The sequence below is a fragment of the Myotis brandtii genome, unplaced genomic scaffold (assembly GCF_000412655.1).
Source record: "Myotis brandtii unplaced genomic scaffold, ASM41265v1 scaffold351, whole genome shotgun sequence".
NCBI classification, from domain to species: Eukaryota; Metazoa; Chordata; class Mammalia; order Chiroptera; family Vespertilionidae; genus Myotis; species Myotis brandtii.
In genome coordinates this window covers 922,118-948,326 of record NW_005363502.1, presented here as the reverse complement: position 1 = coordinate 948,326, position 26,209 = coordinate 922,118, and the positions used below count along the sequence as shown (strand labels likewise).

At 46.8% G+C, this 26,209-nt stretch overlaps 1 protein-coding gene across 4 annotated transcripts in view; it reads left to right on the top strand.

The window, feature by feature from the left end:
• CHD7 (chromodomain helicase DNA binding protein 7) overlaps positions 1-25,483 on the top strand; it is a 122,971-nt gene extending 97,488 nt beyond the window's left edge. For 3 of the 4 annotated variants that reach the window (XM_014544098.1, XM_014544099.1, XM_014544101.1), the window contains 17 exons: positions 2,227-2,426; positions 3,215-3,374; positions 7,541-7,630; positions 8,128-8,231; positions 9,534-9,663; positions 10,047-10,119; positions 10,257-10,314; positions 11,001-11,229; positions 11,464-11,672; positions 11,797-12,471; positions 13,532-13,692; positions 15,821-16,048; positions 16,521-16,964; positions 19,857-20,078; positions 21,418-21,558; positions 21,753-21,857; positions 23,488-25,483. In XM_014544098.1, coding sequence (XP_014399584.1) covers positions 2,227-2,426; positions 3,215-3,374; positions 7,541-7,630; positions 8,128-8,231; positions 9,534-9,663; positions 10,047-10,119; positions 10,257-10,314; positions 11,001-11,229; positions 11,464-11,672; positions 11,797-12,471; positions 13,532-13,692; positions 15,821-16,048; positions 16,521-16,964; positions 19,857-20,078; positions 21,418-21,558; positions 21,753-21,857; positions 23,488-24,402 — 4,144 coding nt within the window. In that variant the 3' untranslated portion in view covers positions 24,403-25,483. The remainder of the gene's footprint in view (positions 1-2,226; positions 2,427-3,214; positions 3,375-7,540; positions 7,631-8,127; positions 8,232-9,533; positions 9,664-10,046; positions 10,120-10,256; positions 10,315-11,000; positions 11,230-11,463; positions 11,673-11,796; positions 12,472-13,531; positions 13,693-15,820; positions 16,049-16,520; positions 16,965-19,856; positions 20,079-21,417; positions 21,559-21,752; positions 21,858-23,487) is intronic. The other variant, XM_014544100.1, reaches the window with a different exon arrangement.
• The last annotated feature ends 726 nt before the right edge of the window (positions 25,484-26,209 follow it).

Below are 26,209 nucleotides of genomic sequence, written 5' to 3'. Positions count from 1 at the left end.
AGGGCGAGGTGCTTAGTAAATAATAAGAGGTCTCTAGCCTATTGTGAGACTGGAGGCAAATTCCACTCAAGTACAAAACCGCCACCAAAATGGCATTTCTATACATCTGACAATATCCTGTCTTCGATTGTTTTTTTCCAGTGAGTCATCATTAGTTGCAGAATAAATACAAACATTCTGTTTCATGTAGCATACAGGGCTCTGGCCTGGCCCTTCCCATGGGCAGTCCAAACTCCTGTGAGGACAAACCTCTTCGTCTCCTTCAATGGGCCACGCTCTGTCTCATCTCTCTTCCCGCTGCCTAGAGCCAGCCCCTTCCACCACCTACCCCCTCACACACACACACACACACACGCACACGTGCACACACACGCAGGCTTGAGCTGCCCAACCCCCCCTGTCCTTGGCATCCAGGGTAGGTGTCCCCTTGGCACCCTGCACCAGAAAACCTGGTCTGTACTTTCCACCACATTCAGGAGCATGTTGGTTTATGACGACGTAGTGGCGGCTTCTCCTGTTAGACACCCAGCTAGCAGCTCAGGGCTCTCTGTGTCCTCGGGGCAGAGTGCAGTGCCGGCAGACACAGTGGGTGCTGAGTCAGTGGTTGTGGAATAAATGAAGTTCAACGAAAGCTCATCCTGTGTGTGGTCGCTGGGTCCCTTCTCCTATTGCCTGTGCAAGCTGTGTACCCTTTCCTGTCAGTCCTCACACAGCTGAGAGACTCTCCACCCAAGCCCTTTGCACCTACTTCCATGTTTCAGCTGAATGATCTAAGTTGAGAATTTTGCCGGTAGCTTTAGAAATGGAGCATATTAATAACTCTTGAAGCTAAGAAGTATCCTTAGGGCATACTGTATTTTAGTGAAGCCCTTCCCTCCTCCCACAGGCATCACTAGGTGTTGAACACCTACTATGTGCTGGGCACTGTGCTAGGATATTCTCAGACACCAGGGACACAGCTGTGAGCAGGACAGTCACAGCCCCACCTCAAGCAGGCAGGTGAACAGCAGAAAGCAGTAAATGGCTTGGCTGGGAGCTCTGTGCAAATGGAGTGTAGAAGCATGTCTCCTCTCCTTTAAGACACAGCTCAGGTATTCTCTCTCTGCCTCTGGGGTTCAGGCAATAGAAGGAGGAATTCCACAGAAGGTGATGTGATTAGTCTGTGACTAGATGGATATCTTGAATGAGCCAGGGTAAGAGGGAGTGTTGGACCTTGAGTGGGGGGAGAAGAGAGTTTCTGACAGGGAGGGCAGTGTATCCAAAGGCCTAGAGGTGAGGGCCAGCCTTGCAATTTGGGGGCTGAGAGAGGTTCATAGAAGCCAGAGGGGACCAAGCCAGGGCGAGAGGCAGGGCGTTCTGGGCATGCACTGTGCTTCTCAGCTGAGACTCCACCAGCGGGAAGGAGGCAGCCTAGGGGCTCGGTCAGCGGTACTCTGGGGGAGGCACAGCTCAGACCGCATCTGCTTGTCTTTTGTACGTTCTCACTCCACAGCACACGGGAGAAAGAGCACAGCCACTGGGTTAAACCCGAGACTGTAATCCTAAATAGACAGGTCAGCCCCTGCAATGTGCTATCTGCCTGGTTCTAGCCACAGTCCCTTCTCCACCCGTTTCACATGAGGACCTGAGCGTTGGCGGGACGTTTCTCCTGTGCGTGCTCTTGGACTTGGAGTTGTGTTCTCTGTTTCAGAATGAAACCAGAGCCTGTCCACAGCCTCTCATTCATTATGGTGGCACCCCTTAGGGTTGATGAAACCACACTTCTCAGCCCTGACTGGGGGCTGTCACACCCACCTTGAGTCCCTGTTCATTTCAAATGGTTGGTCAGCATCAAAGCATGCAAACCATGACTGCAGCATCGCTGTGAGAGTGTAAAGCGTCCAGGCCCTGCTTGCTCTCTCGTCTTCAGAGTGGCTGCCCGTCTGAGTCTGAGGGAAAGCCTGTGTCAGCCCGTCCTGCACTGAGGAGCTGTGGACCACAGCCTGCGCTAGGATGGGAGGCTTTCACGCTGGGCCCTGGGTTGCTTTCCTTTCACATAAATATTGCCAGGTTTTTGTTGTTATTGTTTAGCAAGAGAAAAGAACCACATTTAATATCTTCATGTGCCTGGGAACCCCATAGACATGAGAGTTTTGACCCAAGATGTCCTAACCCCGCTGCCTGACTGTGAAATAAGCCCCGACCGACACTGAGGGCACCTGTGCATGCTGCATGCTTGCTTTGCAGCTGGGGGCGGTGGACGGACATCCTTTCCCATGGACGCTACAAACGCCAGCTCACTGAGCAGGATGTGGAGACCATCTGCAGGACCATCCTCGTGTACTGCCTCACCCATTACAAGGGGGACGAGAACATCAAGAGCTTCATCTGGGACCTGATCACGCCCACGGCCGACGGCCAGACTCGCGCCCTGGTCAACCACTCCGGTAGGTTGTCTTCGTGCTGCAGGGCCACAGAGGCTGCCCGGGGCCTGCAGCACAGCCTAGACCCCCTGTTTCCCTGCCCTGGATGCCAGCTTGTAGAAAGCTTCTGTTATTATTACAATAACTAGAGGCCCAGTGCATGAATTGTGCATGGGTGGGGTCCGGCCGGCCTGGCCTCAATCAGGGTGGATCGGGGCTGGGCCTGTCCGGAGGAGGAGACAGCGGGAGCTTGGCCAACCAGCCCGCCCTGATTGGGCTCCAATCAGGGCCGGGCCAGCTGGGGGAGGGGCCATGGGCAATTGGCTGGTGGGCCCTGCCCCTGATTGGGGTTGGCGGGGGTGGGGGGGGCGATTGGGGGTCAGCGGCCAGGGGAGGGGCCGTGGGAGGTTGGCTGGCTAGGCCCACCTCCTATTGGTGTGGTGGGGGCCATCAGGAGCGGGGCCAGCCAGGGAGAGGGGCTGCAGGAGGTTGGCTAGCTGGCCCCGGCTCCTATTAGGGTAGGGGGTGCTATCGGGCAGGGCCGGCTGGAGAGAGAGTCTGTGGGCCAATTGTGGGGGGTTGGCTGGCCACCCTGCCCCCTGATTGGGGTGGGAGAGGCTGATCAGGGGCAGGGCCAGCTGCGGGGAGGGGCCATGGGAGGTTGGCCGGCCAGCTCCACCCCCCGATCTGGCCAGTTTGCTGGCCGAAGTGGGCATCATAGCAACTGGTTGTTCCGGTTGTTACGGTGTTCCGGTCGCTGTCTTTTTATATGTAGATAATACTCATCATTATTGTTACCATTATGATTCTAGGTTTATCAGCCCCGGTGCCGAGGGGAAGAAAGGGGAAGAAGGTGAAAGCCCAGAGCTCACACCCGGTGGTGCAGGACGCCGACTGGCTGGCCGGCTGCAACCCCGATGCGCTGTTCCAGGAGGACAGCTATCGGAAGCACCTGAAGCACCACTGCAACAAGTGGGTGGTCCAGGGGGGCAGAGGGCTTGGGGGTTCCTGTGTGTATGTGTACGTACATGTGTGTGCATGTATGTGTGTGTACATAAGTATAGATTTGTGTGTGTGTGTGTGTGTGTTACTATTAAGCTGTAGTAACTATCTTTGCACAGCCTTAACTAGTGTTCTTCAAACATGATGCCAGGTCATATGATGACATACCTTTAAATGACTGATTTTTTATTTATTTACTTACTGTTTTGTTAATCCTCACCTGAGAATATTTTTCCATTGAGTTTTAGAGTAGAAGGCGGCGGGGGGCAGGGGCTGGGGGTGAGAGGGAGAGAGAGAGAGAGAAAAAAAAAAAGAAAGAAACATCAATGTGAGAGAGAGACATCAATTGGTTGCCTCCTGCATGCGCCTTGACCAGGGCCGGGGAACGCATCTGCAACCAAGGTACATGCCCTTGATTGGAATCGAATTTGGGACCCTTCAGTCCAAGGGCCAATGCGCTATACACTGAGTCAGACTGGCCAGGGCTGATTTTAAAAATTGCGATAAAGATACTTAACACAATTTTAAAATTTTATCATTTGTAAGTTTATAATTCATTGGTATTAATTACATTAAAAATGCTGTGTACCCCTCACCACTGTCTATCCCCAAAACATTTCATTGACCCCAATATAAACTCTGTACCATTAGACCAAGATTCGCCTGCCACTCCTCCTCATCCCTAAGCCCCTGGCAACCACCATTCTCCATTATGAATTTGCCTATTCTAAGTACCTCATAAGTGGAAATTTACAGTATATGTCTTTCTGTGTCTGGATTATTTTACTTAGCATGATATTTTCAAAGTTGGTCCATGTTGTAGCTTGTGTCAGACTTTTAGTCCTTTTTATGGCTGAATAATATTCCATTGTATAGATAAGACCACCTTGTGTTTATCCATTCACCTACCATTGGGCACTTGGGTTGACGGACACCTTTTGGCTGTTGTGAATAGGGCTGCTGTGACATTGTGGATAACTAAGTCTTGTTTTTATATTATTTTTCAATTACAGCTTACATTCAGTATTATGTTATATTAGTCTCGGGTGCACCTGTGGATAACTAAATGTTAACCAGTGTGTGTCAAGGAATATGGTTAGCTTTATACAATCCCATCTTCAGCTGACTGCCTGCAGGGGAGGTGCTGGAGAATGATCATGTTATTTTTTGCTTAATCGCTCCTCAGTTGTTTGGTCTTGTTTTGCTTACCTTATGAGCTGAGAACCGCATTCCTTACCTTTATTTCTAGAACTTGATTCTGTATAATTGAACACTATTGAATCTAAGTTTATTTCACCGCTTGGAGCTCTGCTAACCTTCTATTTCTTAAACTGACATCTCCACATGTTGCTTCTTCCCTTGCTCTGAGCGCACTATTCATTGTCAGCAGTGCACCGAGCCCACTGCCCCTTCCTGGCCGTGCTGCCTGGCGCACGCCCCCAGCCTCTCCACGACTCCTTCTCCATGTGCGTCAGCTGGAGCTAAGCAGCAAGGTCTCAGCTGGAGGAGGCAGGATATAAAGAAATGTATGTGCATCTCTCTTTAAAATTAGCCACCACAGTCTGAGCACATGGTGCTGCAGTGTGCCTAGCCCTGCATACAGACAGTGTTTGTTGTCTGCCATGAGAAGTGCTGTTTTATCCTATTTCCCTGACAAGGAAACTGAGACTCGGGTACGTATGGTCCCTCCGCTAGTGAAGGGGCAGTGCCAGGTTGGAGGCCCAGAGGGACAGACGAGGCTGGCGCCCTTGTCCTTGACCACCCCCCCACCTCAGACGCCTGCCTCCTTCTCGGGGCTGTCTCAGTCCTCACAGGAATAACCCTGGAGAACACCTGCTGCTCCCAGGTTGCCCTGACGGATGCTTCTCGCCTCTTTTTAAACGCAAATGTCTTCAGGGCCTCCCTTTGATCGCTGTCTTGAGAATTTTGAGTCTTCCAAACCATTCCCTCCAGCCATCTTGGTGCCTCAGAAACTGTTTTGTCCTTACTACTGTAGCATGATAGTCCTGCCCCGCATATACCTGCTGGAAAACTTCCGTTTCCTTGTGGTTTATGTGAACTTGGGGTGATTAGCCTCGTGAGTTCTGCATTCGAACCCTGGTCAGGTGTGGGAACAATGGCTCTGGCCTCAGGTCCAGTGTGGTGGTGTCTTTGTTTTTTGTTTTAAATGTATTTTGATTGATTTCAGAGAGGAAGGGGGACGGAGAGAGAGATAGAAACATCAGTGATAAGAAACATTGATTGGCTGCCCACAACCTAGGCATGTGCCATGACCGGGAATTGAACCATGACCTCCTGGTTCATAGGGTGCCCTCCCTGACCGTGTGTGAGATGTCCTGTCAGACAGGTGTGAACTCCTTCAGGTCAGCGGCCACCTCCCGTTCACCCTGTAAACCTGCCGGCAACTGCCACGTCCTCCTCAAGGGCACTGAGCTGGCCAGATGCACTGGTTTGCATTGTTTCCTCTAGAAAAAAGATGACATAAAAGTCTCCATGTAACTGAAATTCCTCCCGATGTAGAAAACTTTGTCTTCTACCAAAAGAAAGAGAAACCGTTAGGGTCGCTGCCACTGTACCAAGTTTTGGTGAATAAAAGCGAATCCAGCCCACGGTGGGGGTGTTCCCTGGTGAGCATCCTCTTAGGTTCTCAGAAGAACTGGCCTGCAGCCGAAAAGGCCTGCTCTGCCTGTTCTGCTGGGTCAGTTGGGCAAGCCAGGGTTAAATCTTATCAAAAGAAAGAAATAAAAAAACGTTACCCAGAGTGAGTGTTTACCTTGGAGTGTATTCAGATGTTTACAGCCCCACCCTTTGCCCGCCGGAGCCCAGGTTGACCGGGAGCAGACTCCTGGTGGAGGGAGGTGCACCTGTTCCATGTATGACCAGGAGTGGTCTGTTGTGGTGAAGCTGCCCCAAGTTGTCATTTGGTATTTTCAAGGACAGTTACCACGTCCTGAGAGACAGTGTGAAGTGGTGGAGCAGAGGGCCTCCTCTGAGTGGTCCATGGTAAAGGTGACTCTGACCTTGGCTATGCCGCTTGTCTTCTCTTAGTCTCCGTTTTCACGTTTGTAACATGGAAATTGTAGAAATTGTAACTCGCCCCCCCCCCCTCCATCCTGGTGTCCTGGTGAAGAGAAAATAAGCGAGTACATGGGAAATGTGTGTATGTTGGGATTGCCCAGCTGGGCAAATAGCACTTGGTATTGTCATCTACTCACGGCCAAGGAGGCAGTCTCGGATACCAGTCCTGACGGCCCACGAGGGCTGTCCGACAGGAGATGCCAGACTCGGAGCAGACGTAGGCCCTGGGGAGTTCCCAGGTGGGCTTTATTGAAAGAAGTATGTTCAAAGCCATTGAGGAAATCCAAGTGAGATTGAAAATCTGGCTCCTAGAATTCCAAGGGCTTTTAAACACTAATTCCTTGAGAATGACTGAGAGCTCCAATGAACTAGACATATTTTAATCGCCTTTGTAATGTTTTATTATTTTTTAAGTGACAACTTAGGCTTCCAGGTAATATAAACCAGAAGGAATAAAAAATGGTTAATATTCCTTAAGGGAGAAGCTGAAGACCCACGCCCAATTGCCATCTTCCTTTCTCGGAAGCAAAGTTCTATAATCTGCAAAACCTGACATTCCATATTGAGGGTTTATTGTAAGGTAGTAAAACCAGATTTTATATCGTGTGTATTCCTACAACTTCTGATGTGCTTCCAAAAATGGCATTAAGGCAGCAGCTGAGGAAATTTTATGAGATAATGAAGCAGAACAGTTACTGAAAGCCATCTGCTCAGTTGTTTACAAACTTGCTTCAATACTTCAGAGGCAGTGGTAGGGTACGTGTCTAAACTTCACAAGCTGCACTAGGTAGGACGAAGTGAAGTGCGCCTGGGCTGGGCTGAGCTCGGTCCCTCTCTGTGCAGTGTGAACGGTTGCCAGGCAGGCCTGTTGGAAGCCAGCAGAAAGCACCACACAGAGGTGATTATGTGCCACCATCTGTCACGCTTCAAGCCTACCATACAGCATGGCTAATCAGCCTTGGCAGGATGATGGATGAACAGCAGCAGCTGCCAAAAGCCACTGTTGGCAAACAGTCCTGAAGTTAAGAACTTTTCCCCCCCTCTGTCTTCCTCTCCAGGGTCCTGCTGCGTGTCCGCATGCTGTACTACCTACGACAAGAAGTGATAGGAGACCAGGCAGATAAGATCTTAGAGGGTGCTGACTCAAGGTTCGTGCTCATACGCATGGGTACTCTGACCCCCTGCCATCATCTGGGTAGTCGGAACACATCATGGATCGTGTTTCAAAACCTTCATAAACCACGAGAAGCACACGTCCTGTTTTGCATCTCAAATGCAGTGTTTGTCCTATGAGCTTGGGGACGTGGCGAAAATTGGGGAAAGCCTATGCGTGTGTGCGCGCGCGTGTGTGTGCGTGTGTGTGCATGTGTGTGTGTGTGTGTGTGTGTAAAGGGGTGTGAACTAAATTACAGGAGTTCTGACACGACCTTTAAAATGGGACGCTGGTGCTAGTGTTCATTTCTGCTCAAGGTGGAAAGCGACTGACTTATGCCCTTTGCTTTAACCTTTGCTCACTCCTCTCTGTGACACCCAGGTGCTCATTGTGGGAAGGGGGCACATGAGCACGGGCACATGGTCAAATTACTTAGAGATTTTTAAAATATTGGTGTTTGTTTTAAATATCACACAATGGTTGTCTTTACAGTGACGCTGATGTGTGGATACCCGAGCCTTTCCACGCCGAGGTCCCCACAGATTGGTGGGATAAGGAGGCAGATAAGTCCCTCCTAATTGGGGTGTTCAAACACGGTGAGTGACGTGTCCGCTTGACCACATCTTGACCGCGTGGCCTTTTCTCTGTTTAGAGCTCGTTGCATCCTCTCTCCCAGAGTCATAATATTAACAAGGATAGTTCCAAAGGACTCTTGGCATCGACCACTTTCCTGCACTAAAAATCTAATATGAACTGTAAATATCAGATGCTGTTTTTGAATGTTTGTTGAGTGTTTGAGAAGAAAACATTTCTTTCTTGGCTGTAAATAAAACCCAAACCATATTTGTTTTAAGAATAGCCCAACTGTCCTGGAGCCCTCCCGAAACTTTGCTCCCAGCACGCTCCCGCGCCGACTCTGCCAGCCCGTGTCAGAGTGGACGGCGGGCTTAACCTCTGCTATTAATCTGTACAAGTGCCTCCTGGGCTTTGTTCCAAGCAATATTTCACAAATGTCAGTGCTGAGAACTCCCGGCTCCCCCGAGTGGGATGCAGCCTTGTTAACTTTGAAAGGCTGGGGATGCAGAACTGGCATGATATATACAGTGAGCGATTCCTGATTATAATCCCAACTCTCTGGAGGTCGAAGAGGTAGTCTCGGCAGCCCGGCCTGACTAAAGGGGAGAATGATGGCTTATAAAACCTTCCGTGATTGTAGTTTGGCTTGCGGCTCTACAGCAGTTAGGGGCGGCGGGTTGTAGTACACATCCTAATTGAATTGTGCTGTTCTGCCTATGTGCGCGGCCCTGTTCTGTGAGCTCAGCCTAAAAACCATTTCCCTGCACGGCACTGTTGGGATCTGCCATTTCCCATCTAGTCAGCATGGGCAGTCGAAGAGCAAATTGCAGTTTGAAAGCCATAGAGGGAACAGTGTCATCTTACTGACATGCATCATCCCAAACCCAATAAGACAGGTTCGCTGGCCTGACGTAGCGGGTTTTCAGCTGGCGGTGGAAGGTCCCGAAAAACCGAGGCTGCTCACGAGGAGGATGGGGTGGACGTGGCCTACCTCTGTGGAGGTCATAGAGGAAACGTTACGAAGTCTTTTAAATGTCAAGCAAAATTAGAATTTGGGGAAAACAGGGCCAGAAATCTTCCCAGGCATCTCGCAGTTATGGTGGAACCTGTTTTCCTTAGTATGTGTGGTCATTCTGATAACGTCCCTGGAATGTAACTTGGCCCCCCCCAAATCTGCCCTGGAATTGAGTGGTCCAACTGCTAAATCAGGGTTCTTTTAAGTACAAGGAATGAAGCCCGCGCGTTGTGGTGCTGTGATTCTGTTCGTGACGGGCCTTTCATTGTCTCTGTGTGTGTCCTCCGGGCTGGTGGGGATGGCACAGGCTACGAGAAGTACAACTCCATGCGCGCGGACCCCGCACTGTGCTTCCTGGAACGAGTGGGTATGCCCGATGCCAAGGCCATCGCTGCCGAGCAGAGAGGAACAGACATGCTAGCAGATGGCGGTGATGGGTAAGAAGGACATTTTAAAATTTTAATAAACTTTACATTCGTGTTGCATCTATTGGCAGCGTTCAGTTCTTCCACTGCCACTGCACAGTGTACTATGTTTCGTCTGATTTGAACTAAGTGATGTTTACCAGTATAGTCTGGGTACATGTCATCATGATTATTTAAACATGATACAGTATCTAGATAATCTGAAACTTGTTTGTCTTTTTCAAATGACGACACCCCCACCCTTCCCTCCAGCCATCCCACACCTCCTCCCTCCACGGCTGCCTGTTTTAAATACTGATAGAATGGCTTTTGATATTGAACACAGAAGTAAAAGTTGCATTAGGCAGTCTCTTCCTATCGGTATGATTTAAGCATTTTTAAAACTTTTTACATAGGGGAGAATTTGATAGAGAAGATGAAGACCCGGAATATAAACCAACCCGAACGCCGTTCAAGGATGAAATAGATGTAAGAATTTGAGTATATTGAGTTTATAGCACCAGTAAAATATTATGTGCCCATATACGGCTTGTTAATTTTCTTTAGAAAATAAAGCAAAATGAAACCCAGATTAAAATAATTTCGTTTCTCCCGTTGCTTTCAAGGAATTTGCCAATTCTCCTCCTGAAGAGAAGGAAGAATCTGTGGAACTACGCACCACAGGTACGGCTCCATCGGTGCCGGTGTAGTGGAGTCCGGGTGCGCCGGCAGGCGGCGGCGTGTCAAAGACCTCTGGGCTTTGGGGTGGTGGATCTCAAAGCGTTATCTCGTCTACACCGACTCCTCTCTATTGGGAATAATTTAAATTCTTGTTTAGTGTTGGTTTTTCATTATGTTGCATTTCTTTGATAAAATAACTATTTTTTGGAATAAGAGAATCTATTCATTTGCTTTATACCAGTTAGTGAAAACTTTTTACGCATTTTTAGAAATATATCTCTTAAAAAAAGAAAGAAATATATCTCTTGGAAATGGGGCATGTGCCAAGTGTCTGAAATAGTGCCGGTTTACAGAAAATACCGACCTTTTTGCGTAATGTTTAAATCATTAGCTAACAATTAATGTGATTTTTTTTAAGCTCAAGATTGTCACATTACATGAGAACACCCTTATAATGTAGTTCATGACATAAAGTATTTCTTTATGTAAGATTGATTTAAAAAAGGAATGGTTTATAAGTTCCATACTAATATTATTCTTTATTAACATTCTCAAAATGAGGGCACTCTGATGCCCTTTCCCACACTGTCATTTGAATGTTAATGAGCCACCTTGTTGTGATGGGAAATCCTGGGTATTGCAAGATTGCAGCTGCACATTTCAAAAAAATATTTTTCCCACTTCCCCAGGCAAGCACAGCGAGAGCAATGCTGAGTTAGGCCAACTTGACTGGCCTAACACCTCAACCCTGACCACCCGTCTGCGCCGGCTCATCACTGCCTATCAGCGCAGCTATAAGAGGCAGCAGCTGCGGCAGGAGGCCCTGACGAAGACCGACCGGCGGAGGCGGCGGCCTCGGGAGGAAGTGAGAGCACTGGAAGCGGAAAGGGAAGCTATAATCTCTGAGAAACGGCAAAAGTGAGTTTTTTCCAGGGTTTTACTCTCAACTCCTGGCACATTCCTCTCTGCGCTGCTCTTTTAGGCCTGCAAAAGGCAGGAATCACATGGGAGACAATGACCATCGAAGCAGTCTGCCTCCAACCCCCAAAATAAGTACCCTGTCTTAAGGTTGGGCCAAAAGAGGAAAAGAGAGAATATGCTGGGAGCCTTTTCACTCAGTACAATGCAAGCCAATGTCTTCTTTTCTGACAGGTGGACGAGAAGAGAAGAGGCTGACTTTTACCGTGTGGTATCCACTTTTGGGGTTATTTTTGACCCCATGAAACAGCAGTTTGATTGGAACCAGTTTCGAGCCTTTGCCAGACTGGACAAAAAGTCTGATGAAAGCCTGGAGAAATACTTCAGTTGCTTTGTGGCCATGTGTAGGCGCGTGTGTCGAATGCCCACCAAGCCAGATGATGGTAGGTCCATTGATAACAAAAGTTCTATACTAACAGGCCAGTAAAGTGAAAGATAAGAGAGTGAACAATTGAAGGCCTGCTTCGGTTTTGTCCCAAGTGAATATGATTATTTTCATGTTTTCAGAACCTCCAGACCTCTCCATGATCGAGCCCATCACAGAAGAGCGTGCCTCTAGAACTCTCTACCGCATCGAACTGCTCCGGAAAATTCGTGAGCAGGTTCTCCATCACCCTCAACTGGGGGAGAGGCTAAAGCTCTGCCAGCCGAGCCTGGACCTGCCGGAGTGGTGGGAGTGCGGACGGCACGACCGAGACTTGCTGGTGGGCGCTGCTAAACATGGGGTCAGTCGGACAGACTATCACATCCTCAACGACCCCGAGCTGTCCTTCTTGGATGCGCACAAAAACTTCGCGCAGAACAGAGGGCCTGGCAATATGTCGGCCTTGAACCCACTGGCAGTGGGATTTGGCCAGACTCCGGCAGTCGTCTCGTCCGCGTCCGCTCATATTCAGGAGGAAAAGGGGACGGGACAGACGGAGGGCAAAGGGGAGGAGCCTGAACACACGGCCACCCAAGAGAAACCTGCCATGAAAGCGGAGGAGGAGGAACCCGAGGGCGGGGACGAGGACCATAAGGAGGACTGTGCTGCCGAGGCCAGCTCTGTCAAACAGGAGCTGAAAGGCATGGAGGTCGGCGCAGATTCAGGGCCCAAGTCAATTTCCGAGAAAGGTTCGGAAGAGGACGAGGAAGAAAAGCTGGAGGATGATGACAAGTCGGAAGAATCTTCCCAGCCTGAAGGTAATGCCTGGCCCCCGGCCCCTCCTTCCGCACCGCAGTGGCGACATGCCGAGTTTTCATGCCACTGACAAAAGCTCTTTTTTGTTTCTTTAGTGCACATTTCTTCTGTGAAGGGATAATTTTAGGTTATGTTTACTTGTATGTTCTGCTCTAATAAGACACGGAAACATGATATTTCGAACAAGTTGAACTCTCAAGAGAGGTTTATGAATACATAATTTCTGGATTAAGGATAACGGTTAACTTTACAGTAGCGGTGTATTAAAAATCCCAAGTGATTTTATTTGTTTAATCCTCACCAGAGGACAGAGAGAGACAGACAGAGAGACAGAGGTAGACATCAATATACGAGAGAAACATTGGTCAGTTGTCTTCCATACGTGCCCCAACAGGATTGAGCCCACAACCCAGGCTATGTGCCCTGACCAGGAATCAGACCAGCAGCCTTTCCATGCATGGGGTGATGTTCCAACCAGCTGACCACTCCGGTTGGGCCCAAGTGATGTTAATTTTGACAATTAAATGTGTGGGAGAAGAGTCCTTCGCTGAGTAAATATTGAGTTATTTTAAAACAAATAATGCTTAATTGATACAGTTTTAATTCAGAAGTAACAGGTAGGAGTGGAATCTAAAAATAACCGGTTTCCTTTGTAAGTCACAAAGTCAGGCATGTTGTACAGTTCTGCTGCAGCTGGAACTTAGAACTTAGCAGACAGGTTAGCCCCTTTTCCCGTGTGGGGGACATGGGTTCTTGAGTCAGTCTTGGTTGTCCTTCAGCCTCCTCTGAGATGCACTTGCCACAGGGTCAGGTGACTAGCGATGCGACCCCCTAAGCTACTCTGCTGCTTCGTCTGGAAGATGGGAATGGGCATGTCCATGCCAGGCCTGGTGCAAGCTTTACACAGAAAGATCTATAAAACGCCCCAGACCCTCCTGGCCATAGTGTAGGACTCAGTAAAACGGAGCGGATCGGCATTCCATTTTTTCCACCGTGTCCTTTCTAAACTTCTTTTTCCGTGATATTCTGGTTGTGAGTCATGCACATGAACTCATTTCTCAGCAGGAGCTGTCTCTAGGGGGAAGCATTTTGATGAAGAAAGCAATGCTTCCATGAGCACTGCCAGGGACGAGACCCGAGATGGGTTCTACATGGAGGACGGGGATCCGTCGATAGCTCAGCTCCTTCATGAAAGAACATTTGCCTTCTCATTTTGGCCTAAGGTTGGTGGGTTAATTTTTGTTTTGTTTTGTTTTGTTGACCTAAAGAGTGGGTGGAAGAAATTGTTCGAGCTTGGTTTTTCAAATAATTTTAAGGTAAACGTTACACAATGTCTGAAGACTGTAGATGTTTCTCATGGTTTAAAGAATGATCTGGGAAAACCCAAAGGGAAAAAAAAATCAGTAAAATACTTTTGTAATAGGATGGAAAGGTGACATGAAGGGAGGATAATAAGAAATAGAACCGTTTATATGGACCTTTAGCTCCTTGTGGTTTTTAGGGTGGTAATCTTGTACTATCCTGTATATGGATTATTGTTTCAACAGACTAACCCTTTGGTGATATAAAATATATGACCTTTTCAAAATTTTTGTTATTTGGCTAAAAAAACACATAACGTGAAATTTATGATCTTAACCAATTTTAGGTGTGTAGATCAGTAGTCTTCAGTCTATTCATATTGTTGTGAAGTGGCTCTCCAGAACATTTTTATCTTGCGTGACTGAGACTTTTTACCCATTAAATAGCTCCTTCCTGTACTCCCTGGCAACCACAATTCTACTGTTTGTTTTGGTGAATGTGACCACTTTGGTTGCCTCATGTAAGTTCAGTCATACAATATTCGTCCTTTTGTGATTGGTTTATTTTACTTAACAGAATGTCCTCAGGGTTTATCCATGTGACCGGGTTTCCTTCCTTTTTAGGGCTGAATAATATTCCATTTTAGATATACAGTCTATATTCTTTACCCAGCCACCCGTCATTGGGACATGTGGGTTCCTTATGCCCCGTGGCCATTGCAGTGCTTCTGTGAGCATGAGTGCATTAATATCTCTTTGAGATCCTGCTTCCAGTTCTTCTGTTCTGGATATGCACTCAGAAGTGGGATTGCTGATCACATGGTAGCTCTAGACTTGATTTTTTGAGGAACCTCTATACTGTTTTCTATAGTGATTACACCATTTACAATCCCACCAACAGTGCACAAAGGGAAATGTGTGGACTTTTAAAGCTAGGTTTCAATTTTTTTTTCTTGTCTAAAGTAGAACTTTCAGATTTGAGACAAGTTTCATATATTTGGAAAGCTACTCTTCTTCACTCAGGAGAAGGTGGGCTGTTAACCCATTTGGTCCAGTATATTATGTGTTAATTCCAAATGTGGTTATCTAGAACCAAAAACAAAGTGGAAATTTCTTTTTTTTTTTTTTTTTTTTGGCTGACTAGCATAATTTTATAATAAATCCTTATGTAATTTGGGTCTGTTTTTAAGGGTGGGGAAATAATTATCCTAATTACCATAACAGGGCTGTCTGGTTTAAAACAACACAAAAAACAGCTTCAGTCGACTCATCCCTAGGCTGGCCTTCGTACTGTGAGTTGCGTAAGAAATGATGTGAAATTTTTAACTGAAAAGTGTCCTATCACAGACATCTTTTTCTCTCCATGCCCTCTCACTTCCCCCGCTGTGCTAGTCTCCCTTACCGGGTACGGAAGGGAGTTCCCCGGATCAGTCAGGTCTATGGTAGCAGGCAGGCACGTTTAATCTATGGAAACTGGGTCTAAGCTGTAATTAGAAATTTTTAATGTACACGCTTCAGTGAAATTTGAAGTAATAATAGGTGGGGGATGCAAATTGACATTCATTAGGTGTTCCTGGGTTGTGCCCATTTTGTAATGCTGAACTTTATTAATAGTGACGCTAATGATGTCCCACCGCCCGGGACAGACTATGATCCTGCCTGGCTCTGAAGCTACGCGCAGGGTTCCGTTGTTACCTGCTGACATGCACCCATCATTCTTTAGCTTGAGTAAAAGTTACTTTTAAAATAGGGGGGCATTTCAGAGGTGGTGGCCATGCAGTGTTTGCTAACTTATGTGGTTCTGTGTTCATAATCGCAGAACATTAGGTTTTCTGTCCTGGAGCCACCTGAGTACCTTCCACCATGGCCAGGCAGTCTGGGTGGAATTTGTTTATTTGCTTGCTTGTTTACCTTTTATTTTCTTTGACATTTTCCCCGCCAATTGACTTGTAAATCTTTCATACTCTTTAGCGTCTTGAAAGAAATATTTACCTGGTAATTTTGACCAGGTCTTTCTTGCAATGTCATGCGACTTCTCCTTTCCCTCCAGGATCGAGTAATGATAAACCGATTAGACAATATCTGTGAAGCGGTGTTGAAAGGCAAATGGCCAGTAAATCGGCGCCAGATGTTTGATTTCCAGGGCCTCCTCCCCGGCTACACGCCGCCCACCGTGGACAGCCCCCTGCAGAAGCGGAGCTTTGCGGAGCTCTCCGCAGTCGGCCAGGCCAGCGTCAGCGGGAGCGAGGACCTCACCACTTCTCCCCAGTTGTCAAAGGTAGGTCAGCGCGATTTGTTTTTGCAGTTTCAAGTTCAGCTCTAAATCTCCTCTCAGTTTGGAAGCTTGTGTTTCACTGGTCCTACTAGAAATATGGCTGCTGTTTCCTCAGCTTGTTGCACAGTCAGGAATGTTTAATTCCTTACGCTTCATACACACACACACACACACACACACCACACATTTTATTGATTTCAGAGAGGAAGGGAGAGGGAGAGAGAGAGAGAAACATCAATGATGAGAGACAATCATTGACTGGCTGCCTCCTGCATGCCCCACACTGGGAATTGAGCCTGCAACTTGGGCATGTGCCCTGACTGGGAATTGAACCCTGACCTGCAGGTTCATAGGTTAACGCTCAACCAGTGAGCCACACTGGCCAGGCCTTAAGCTTGCTGTTCTTTAGTTGTGAAAGCCAGCTCATGGAGCACAGACCGTTTGGGGTCATTGTTTCATTGGCATTTTTCAACAGGAAGATGCTCTCAATCTCGCTGTCCCTCGCCAGCGGAGGAGGAGGAGGAGGAAAATTGAAATCGAGGCCGAAAGAGCTGCCAAGCGGAGAAACCTCATGGAGATGGTGGCCCAGCTTCGGGAGTCTCAGGTGGTCTCAGAAAATGGACAAGAAAAAGTTGTAGATTTATCAAAGGCCTCCAGAGAGGCAACAAGCTCTACCTCAAATTTTTCATCTCTTACTTCAAAGTTTATCTTGCCTAACGTCTCAACGCCAGTGTCCGATGCCTTTAAGACTCAGATGGAGCTGCTGCAGGTGGGCCTGTCGCGCACGCCCACGAGGCACCTGCTCAATGGCTCCCTCGTGGATGGGGAGCCCCCCATGAAGAGGAGGCGGGGGAGGAGGAAAAACGTGGAGGGCCTCGATCTGCTTTTCATGAGCCACAAACGGACGTCACTGAGTGCAGTAAGTGCAGGAGCCCACTCCGTTGTCTGTGCCCACGTGACAGCCAGGGCCCCCGCACTGCCCATAGCGCTGGCCCGCATTCCTCTCCGAGATGCAGTGTTAAAGCTGGCTTCTTCCACCAGGGAAATAGAATTACAATGAGCAGAGCCGTGGTTCTGAGCGGGCGTTGTGTTGAGCAGTGATGCAGGTCACCCAGCCTGAACCAGGTGTGGCTGGAAGGTTTATTCTTCCCAAGACTCTGCTATACTGGCTACTCTCAGGAGACCAGCCCAAACAGAAACATGGTCTTCGGAGCCTGATGTTGTCATCTCTGAATTCTTGAGGCGGAAAAGCTTTTGCTCTCAAAAATACTGATATTTTGGATGCCTGGCACTTACTAGATTAGTATACATGTTTATTTTCTGACTCGAAGTTTGTATTCATATACAAAGTTAGGGATCGCAAGTCTCCTAAAAATCTTAACTGCCTAATGATCTGTGCTTGTTTAGGTTCAAAGGAAATATATGTGATTTTTACTTTTTTTTTTCAATTCAAAGGAAACAAGGGCAGTGTAATCAAAATTCTCTTCCCTAATCTGTGTCACCCACGCCACCTAAAAATGTGCTGCCTGAAAATGACGAGGGTTTTAATTACCCCAGGTGCTTGATTCCATGCGGCTTCTTTTTAAATGCTGATTAGTACTAGGTATCTTCTGCCTGTTGATTTGAAACCTGAATCAAATAGTGGTGCTCCTTGTCTGTTCACGAGGGCCTGGGTGTCAGGGACCTGGGACCCTTGCCCCCGGGCAGTGGGACAGTTTGGGAAATACTGCAGTTTGAAAGTGAGGGAAGCAGTTGTTGATTTTAATGTTTTTTTTCTCATATTATTCCATCCCTGTAATTGTTTGTTCATTTTCTATTTCTTCAACCTAGAGAAAGCTTAGTAACTTAGAAGGGTAGGAAAAGGCATGGTTGAATTAAAGTCTAGAAATTGCAAAATAGCTTTTACTGGAATTTACCCCCTGGTGAGGTCTGAGTAAAACAGAAACATCCAGGTGGTTAAAGTTAATTTTCAAAATTTATGATCAGTGTGCCAGTTGCAATAATGGTCATTTTTGTTGAGCATATGGTTCTTTTAGAAGCTTGTGAAAATATGTCTTGTAGTGGATCAGCTGTGGCTGATGGTTCCAGAAGATGAAATGCCGTTTCTAGGTGTGTGCTCCCCAACGTTGTATCTCTAGTGATTGACCTTCCTGCTTAAAACCACCCTGTTAACACTTTGACAGGTTGTGTTTACCGAAAATCCCTTCTTTGTCAACATCAGCAAATTGAGGGGTTTCTGCAGCTCACACTTCTTTTCATTTACTCTTGTGTTTAATATTTAAATCATGGCACATACAGGAATTAACAGTCATTGCAACCAGTACTACTTCCCTAATGTAATTATATACCTATAAACTTAAGGCTGATTTTATTCATTTCATATATCCTAAGTTGTGCCTAAGAATTTATTGATATTTTTATTTTTCTAAAGTTAGATTTAGCTCAGAATTCCCAATAGATCTTAGAGAATATTCTGTAAAAAAAAATATACTATTATTATTTTTTTTACTGTTGTTTTGGTGTTGTGGAGGGTTATGCATTGTGTCAGCACTCAAACTGGAGACCATGAAAAGTCAGGTGCAGCCACCATGCATTCAGCAACATTGTGGGAGCTGGCCCTGCCTCTGCGCCGGGGTGCGAGAGTAAAGGCCTGACAGGAGCTTGCTTGCACTTGACAACTCAGTGTCTAGATAATAATGCATCATAGTTATGAGCTATGGTTGGAGTATTTCATGAGTCCAAAGGAAGAATGGGAATGGAGGGAGGACGGTATTAGGAGAAACGGATGAGGAAGGATCCCTAAAGGTGGTCATGCTTTGGTTAAGTTTAGAAGATGGTGTAGACATTGGTCATTTTAAAAGAGGGCTGCAGAGAGCATGTGCAAAGGGCCTGAGGTCAGAGAGAGAGCCTATCATGGTTGATGAGCTGAAAGCTGTTGGCTGGGGAGTTGGTGAGGAGGGGAGGTTCAGCAGAGATGAGCTTGGAGATGATGTGGGATGCACGTCGTGGAGGCCTCGATTGCCATGTGAGAACCTGGGCTTTATACTGGAGGTGGTGGGGATTCAATGATCACAACAGATTAAATAGGAGAGTGTGACAAGGTTTTGAACTACGAAGAATGCATTTTAGAAAACTGACTTCACTGTAGCAGTGTGAAGGTTGGATTAAAGAAGGGTGGGGCAGAACTAGATCAGGGAGCCCACTTAGGAATATTGCAGTAATATGGGTGGGAAGTCGGAGCAGTAGGAGTGGAGAAATGAGTTGACTTAAAAGATGTCGGGAGGTTGCAAAACCAGTTTGAGGACCAGTGGCTGCACAGTGGTAGAGCCTAGACTTGGGTTGAAGTTGATCTTTCAGTGCTGTCACACAAGCCCAACACAGAATTTCATACCACCAGCGAAGTTGTACTGTTTTCAGTGCTAAAAAGCTATGTATAAACTGGCTTTGGGAACTTTTCTTCAATTAAAAATGTTTCAATGGTGTTTATCAATGGGTTTTCGAGAGAGATTGAGAGGCTGCCTTCTGTGCAGAGGAGGCTCAGGCTACCCTGCCCATGTTGCATTCCTAGTGCTTGCTTAAGATCTCAAACATGGAGCCTATGCATTTTCTGCCTAATTACTAATTCTGTAGTGTGAAGCATGATGTTAAGGTTTCATCTTCTAATATGTTCCAAAACTGACATTGTTGCAAGTAACTTTTCCCCCTTTTTGAGCAAATATCCATTGTGCTAGGATAGCCTTTTCTTGGGATAGGACGTTGCCAGAATCTCTTTCTTCCTGTGAGAATTCAGACCATTGTCAACTTTTTGCAGGAGGATGCTGAGGTGACCAAAGCTTTCGAAGAAGATATAGAGACCCCACCAACACGAAACATTCCTTCTCCTGGACAGCTGGACCCCGACACACGGATCCCTGTTATAAATCTCGAAGATGGGACGAGGCTGGTGGGGGATGACGCTCCTAAAAATAAGGACTTGGTTGAATGGCTGAAGCTGAACCCTGCTTACACTGTTGATATGCCAAGTTACGTACCAGTAAGTGTTACGGAGCTTGGAGTAGGAGGGATCTCGCCAGCACGGTCCATTTTGTTCTCTTGTTCAACATAGAAACCCCTGGTCCCTCTGCTCTTAGCTTGAATGTCTTCTCATCGCGATCATTGCCCAGTTTTTGTTATTATATGATTCTACATTAGAGAAACTAGCTTTCAGGTCTATCCCACGGGAAGGGCAGCCTTGCAGTTATTTGAAGACACCTATCACGCGTTTTCTTTCTTTCACGATCTCTCACCAACCAGGCATGAGTTCTCCAATTATTCTCTGCCTGGCTTGGTTTCCAGGTGGTCTCGTTATTGGGCTAACACTCAGGAATGCACTTGCATTGGTCTCCAGCCCAGGTCTGATCCACTCAGAATGCTGTGAAGATACTACTTGCAGAGATGTGACCAGCTAATGCAGCCTACGACTTCATTAGCTGCTTTTTTAAGCAACTAACTAGTAGTTATGTCTGAGATGAACTCAGACCTCATCATCTTCATCCTCTAATGCCAAAGATAGTGCTTACGTAGTGTTTACATCTTCAGACGTCCATGTAACAAGCTGATACCTGGCCGCTCCGCCTGTCTAAATGGTTGGGAAGGAAGATTGGTCACATAAACTGTTGACTAGCCAGTGGCGCAAATCTGTTACTTCCACGCTTATGTGATTGATTTTTAAACACTTCAGTGTAGGATTTTGCTGAATTCAGCATGAGTTGAGTTCCTGCCACTCAGAACAGCCCTCCTGCAGGTCCTTGTGCCCCTCGCTTGGTTCTCCTCATGTACAGTCCTGTCACAGATGTGATAGCACCTCTGCATCCATTCCCATCACTACATAGAAATCAGAGAAAGTTTCCTTTAAAAATACCATGACTTAGTAAAACATTTGAAGAAGAGACTCTACTAAAGCGGCATTATTGATAGATAAAAGGCAAAGCAGATTCTCAGCTTATGTGTTTGTTTAGTGCCTTAATGTACAGAGTGGAAAATAGGAGGACTTTTTCCTTTCAAAGAAAAGTATGGTTTCTAGTAATTCAAATAATTATTATTATTATTTTTTTAAATATATTTTATTGATTTTTTTACAGAGAGGAAGGGCACATCCCCCACTGGGGATGGGCCCGCAACCCAGGTACATGCCCTTGACCGGAATCGAACCTGGGACCTTTCAGTCCACAGGCCGACGCTCTATCCACTGAGCCAAACCGGTTTCGGCAATCAAATAATTATTGAAGCTTCCATAATAATTGAAGATGACTTGATTGTTTGTTATTTATACAGGAAAAAAATAAGTATTAAATGCAATTTTACTAAAGACATTTGTTTTTGTTTTTTTGCAGAAGAATGCGGATGTGCTGTTTTCCTCATTTCAGAAACCGAAACAGAAACGACATAGATGTCGAAACCCTAACAAATTGGATATAAACACTTTGACAGGAGAGGAAAGGGTGCCCGTCGTCAATAAACGAAATGGAAAGAAGGTAAATGTGGGAAGGGGACTCGTTCTCTGTGATTTCTTATCCCAGAAAGAAATGTTTTAGCCTGAGATATTTTTATTAAAAAAAAATCACATTTCTTTCAGAGTATATGTGTATGGTATGTGTGTGCATATGTGGAGAGAGAGAGAGACGGGAGGGGAGAGGGCAGGACTTACGTTTCCCATGCCTCTCCCCAGATGGGCGGAGCGATGGCACCTCCCATGAAGGATCTGCCCAGGTGGCTGGAAGAAAACCCTGAGTTTGCAGTTGCTCCTGACTGGACTGACATCGTTAAGCAGTCTGTAAGTACAAGCTCTGCGTGTCGGCATCTCAGCACAACCGCTTTCCTGAATTTTTCTTTATTTTCTGTTGGTCCTTAACAGAAAGACATAAAAGAATAGCTTAAAAGAATTGACATAATACATCATTTTCACATCTCATAAACACATCGTGTCTTGTGTCTACATCATTAATCCGAAGTGTGTTAACTAAACAGCTCTGGCTTAAGAGGATTGTGTGGAAATGCACGTTCACAGTCTGGGAGGTGAGCTGCTTCCAGGAGGGATGCCCCAGGTAGACCCAGCAGCAGTCCACCTGTGGAGCGGAGTTCATGGTGGTTGAGTGGATGAAGATTAATTGTGATTTCTGATACTAAAATAAACCAGCGATTTTAAACCTTTTTCATCTCATGGCACACATAGAGTAGTAATTACTAAAATTCTGCAGCACACCAAAAAATACATTTTTTTAGCAGATCTGACAAAAGAAATAGGTATAATTTTTATTTATTTACCAAAAATAGCAATTACTCTTTTTGCTCCAAGGTAACTTTTAAAAAAAATCAGGTGCCTACACTTCTATGTCAGGATTTTTGGTACCAAGAATTAACCAATCACAGGCAACCTTATTATGCGACATGACCAATAAGATACAACTCTATTATATGACTTATATATGTACTAGAGGCCCGATGCATGAAATTCGTGCAAGAGACTCGGCCCTCCCAGCCCTGGCTTTGTCTTGGAAGGTCGTCCGGAAGGTCGTCCAGAAGGTCATCCAGAAGATCGTCTGCTGTCCGATCTAATTAGCATATTACGCTTTTATTATAGATAGTTCTAGACAGGGCATTCACACCGGACGGCTATTGTTGTGTTGGCTCGTGTCAGTTTTTTATTTGACAGTCTATGGGAAAAAAGGTCAGTGCCCTGACTAAGTAGTCAGGTATTACATGTTTTAAAAATTCTTGCGGCACACTGTTGAAAATCCCTAAAATAAACAAATAAAAAATACAGCAATTCTGAGTTTTCTTCACTATTAGTTTCTTTTTAAAATTAATGTGTTAATGATGTCTTGATTCTTTTTTGTTTGTTTGTTTTGAAGTATACAGCAAAGCAGTGTATCTTTCTTTTGGTGTCTAGTAATATTAGTCCTAAACATGGATGGCCTGTGAACTGCCACCATAACCACAATGCAGACGGTTCCAGAATCCCTGGTGTTCCTCTCTCACACCTCTGGCCCTGACAGCGGCTGATCTGTTCTCCATCCCCAGAGTTCTGTTTTTCTGAGGATGTCATGAACAGGAGCATAGAGTGTGTAATCTTTTGTTTCACTTGCATTGAGATTCAGTCAGAAGTTTGTTCCTTCGCGTTTCTGAGTAGCCCTCCGTTCTGGGTGCGACAGGTTGCCATTTACCTCACTCCAGAGTAGCCTTTGACAGTTTTTGTGCAGCTCAGCCCAATTCCGTGAGCCAATGTGATGCTAAAATACAGAGATTTTGCTGTCCTAATTTTTACCATTTGAGCTTTGAGAGTGGAAATAATCGCTTGTGTATTTCCGTTCAGAACGTCAGGTTTCAGGTCATCAGAGCCCCATTGAAAGTAAGTGTTCTTCAGCAGCTTCTGCAGCCACTGTTTGCCTCTCCATTTCCTCCAGGGTTTTGTTCCCGAGTCGATGTTTGACCGTCTTCTCACTGGACCTGTGGTGAGGGGAGAAGGAGCGAGCCGACGAGGAAGAAGGCCCAAGAGCGAAATCGCCAGAGCGGCCGCCGCTGCCGCCGTGGCCTCCACGTCGGGAATCAACCCTCTGCTGGTGAACAGCCTGTTTGCGGGGATGGACCTCACGAGCCTTCAGAACCTCCAGAGCCTCCAGTCTCTCCAGCTGGCAGGGCTCATGGGCTTCCCTCCCGGACTGGCCACCGCTGCCGCGGCCGGAGGCGACGCCAAGAACCCTGCGGCCGTGCTGCCCCTGATGCTGCCGGGCATGGCGGGCCTGCCCAACATGTTCGGCCTGGGCGGGCTGCTCAACAGCCCCCTGTCCACTGCTGCTGGGAACACCACTACTGCGTCCAGTCAGGGAGACCCGGACGACGGCACTTCCAAGGGGGAGGAGAAGGGCAACGAGAACGAGGAGGAGAGCAAAGACCCCGAGAAAAGCACAGACGCTGTTTCGGCTACTGACTCTGCGAATGGTCCCGTTGGTGCTGCTACTGCCTCGACCGGATTGCCCTCCAACCCGCTCGCCTTCAACCCTTTCCTCCTGTCCACCATGGCCCCAGGCCTCTTCTACCCTTCCATGTTTCTACCTCCGGGGCTGGGAGGATTGACGCTGCCCGGGTTCCCCGCGCTGGCAGGACTGCAGAACACCGTGGGCTCGGGCGCGGAGAAGGGCCCCGACAAGGCCGAGGGGGCGGCCTTTCAGGAAGAGGAGCACCTCGAGGGCAGCGACGCCGAGGAGAACCTGGACAAGACGGCGGAGTCCTCTGTCCTCGAAGACGAAATAGCACAGGGTGAAGAGCTGGACTCGCTGGATGGCGGGGAGGAACTAGAAAACAATGAGAATGACGAGTAACCAGTCCCAGTTCCCGTTCAAGTGTTTAAAACTTTTGACAAGTGGTAGTCCTACTGTTTACACTCACAGTTAATGTTCATACCTAGTTTTATAAGCTGTTCTGTAACATAGTGTAGCAAAAAGAAAAAAAAAGAAGAAAAAAAGCCCAAGTCATGTTATACAGGTGTGTCAAAAGGTATCTTGGTCCTTAAGTATTGTGCAGTGCATTATTTATTACCCCTAGGAGAGATGAAATTTGAGAGGTGATCATGTCTTTTTAAGGAAAACTTACATAATGCTCTGCTTCGTTTCCTCTTCGTTTGGTACCATTGGTATTATAATAAAGAGCAATTTGTAACGGGGCGGCACTCATGGAAGGACGCGCCGCTCGAAGGAAGTATGAAGTTATATATTTAATTTTTTTAATTTTAATTTCGTTGCTGTGAAGGTCAAGATGAAATTTACCGTACATATCATACTTGCTCATTGGTTTCCCTTTCTGACTGTCTGGGGTGCCCACACTCGCGCATACACACACACACACACATCCGTACACTCTGACAATCTCCACGTTAGTGTGAACGTCTCCGTCCCGAGGCGCAGCAATAATAAGGCAGCTGTTGAATGTGAAGGGTCCCTTTGGAAATTAACCTACTGGGAGGGTTCTCGCCAGATAGAACTACAGTTCCATTGTCTCGTGGTCTTGTAATGCACTGGTATAAACAAAATAAATAGATGAATAAATAAAAGAGTGAGAGACTAGAGAATCAGGTACCTTTTTTTTTAAATTAAAGGACTTTGTTACTTTAGCCACAAAGCTAAAACAGCATTACCTCAGCTCTAAACTAGCCTTGAAGTTTACAGACATGACTTTGTAAATGTATTGTTTTTCTTTGTTGTGATGTCCTTTTATTTTTTCCTTTGAAAACTGCTATCATGTAAGATAAACTGTAAATTGCTGCCAACTGTAGTAATGATGCTTTTAATAAAAGTGACCCATGATATGCAGAAATGTAATTATAGGATGTAGTGTGTAGGGGAACTGGTGTTGGCTCTATTTTTTGTCTTCGCAATAGATGCAAATACAGCATTCTGGCCTTTGTACAGTTTCTTGATATATCCTCTTCTGCTAGATCAGCTGTTAGTGAGGCGCTAACCCGGTTGTCTTCAGACTAGACAGGAAGGGAAGCCTTAAATTACCTGCACATAATTCCACTCCAGATATCTCCGCAGAACCACACACAAAACCCTCCTATTACTCCCTCCAAAGGGCATCTGTGACTGAGGATACTTAAAAATGTGTGCGGCGTCTGATAATGTGGTACACCGCCGAACAAAAGGGCACGAGAAAAATGAGGCTTTAATAGGCACAATATCTAGGTCATTTATCCTTGGTTAATGGGCAGAAAAACACAATGCCGGAGTGTCAGCAAGGGACACAAAGGCGCTGTGGTGCCCCTCGGACCAGTGCCGGCTGCCAGGAGCTGTGGAGAGCCCAGGCGGGGTGACAAGGGACCCACTTGAGCAAGCATGCCAAGTGCACACGCACAGACTCCAGAGCGGCGGATCCTTGCCCCCCTCCGTGACCTTTGATATTTGAGGTAAAGTCTAATTTGAGAGCTACTGTTTTTACCTTGTCATGTCACCCGACCAAACACAAAGCCCTATTTCCACGCAGTGAAAAGGGAGAAGAGCGGAGTCTGCAGTCCTGTGACTGTCGCCGCCTCCTCACCTTCCCCCACCTGCACACCGATGTTGCAAGACAGACAGACTGTCTAAACCAGCAGTCGCCAACCTTTTGGACCTCACGGACCACTAGTGGTCCGAG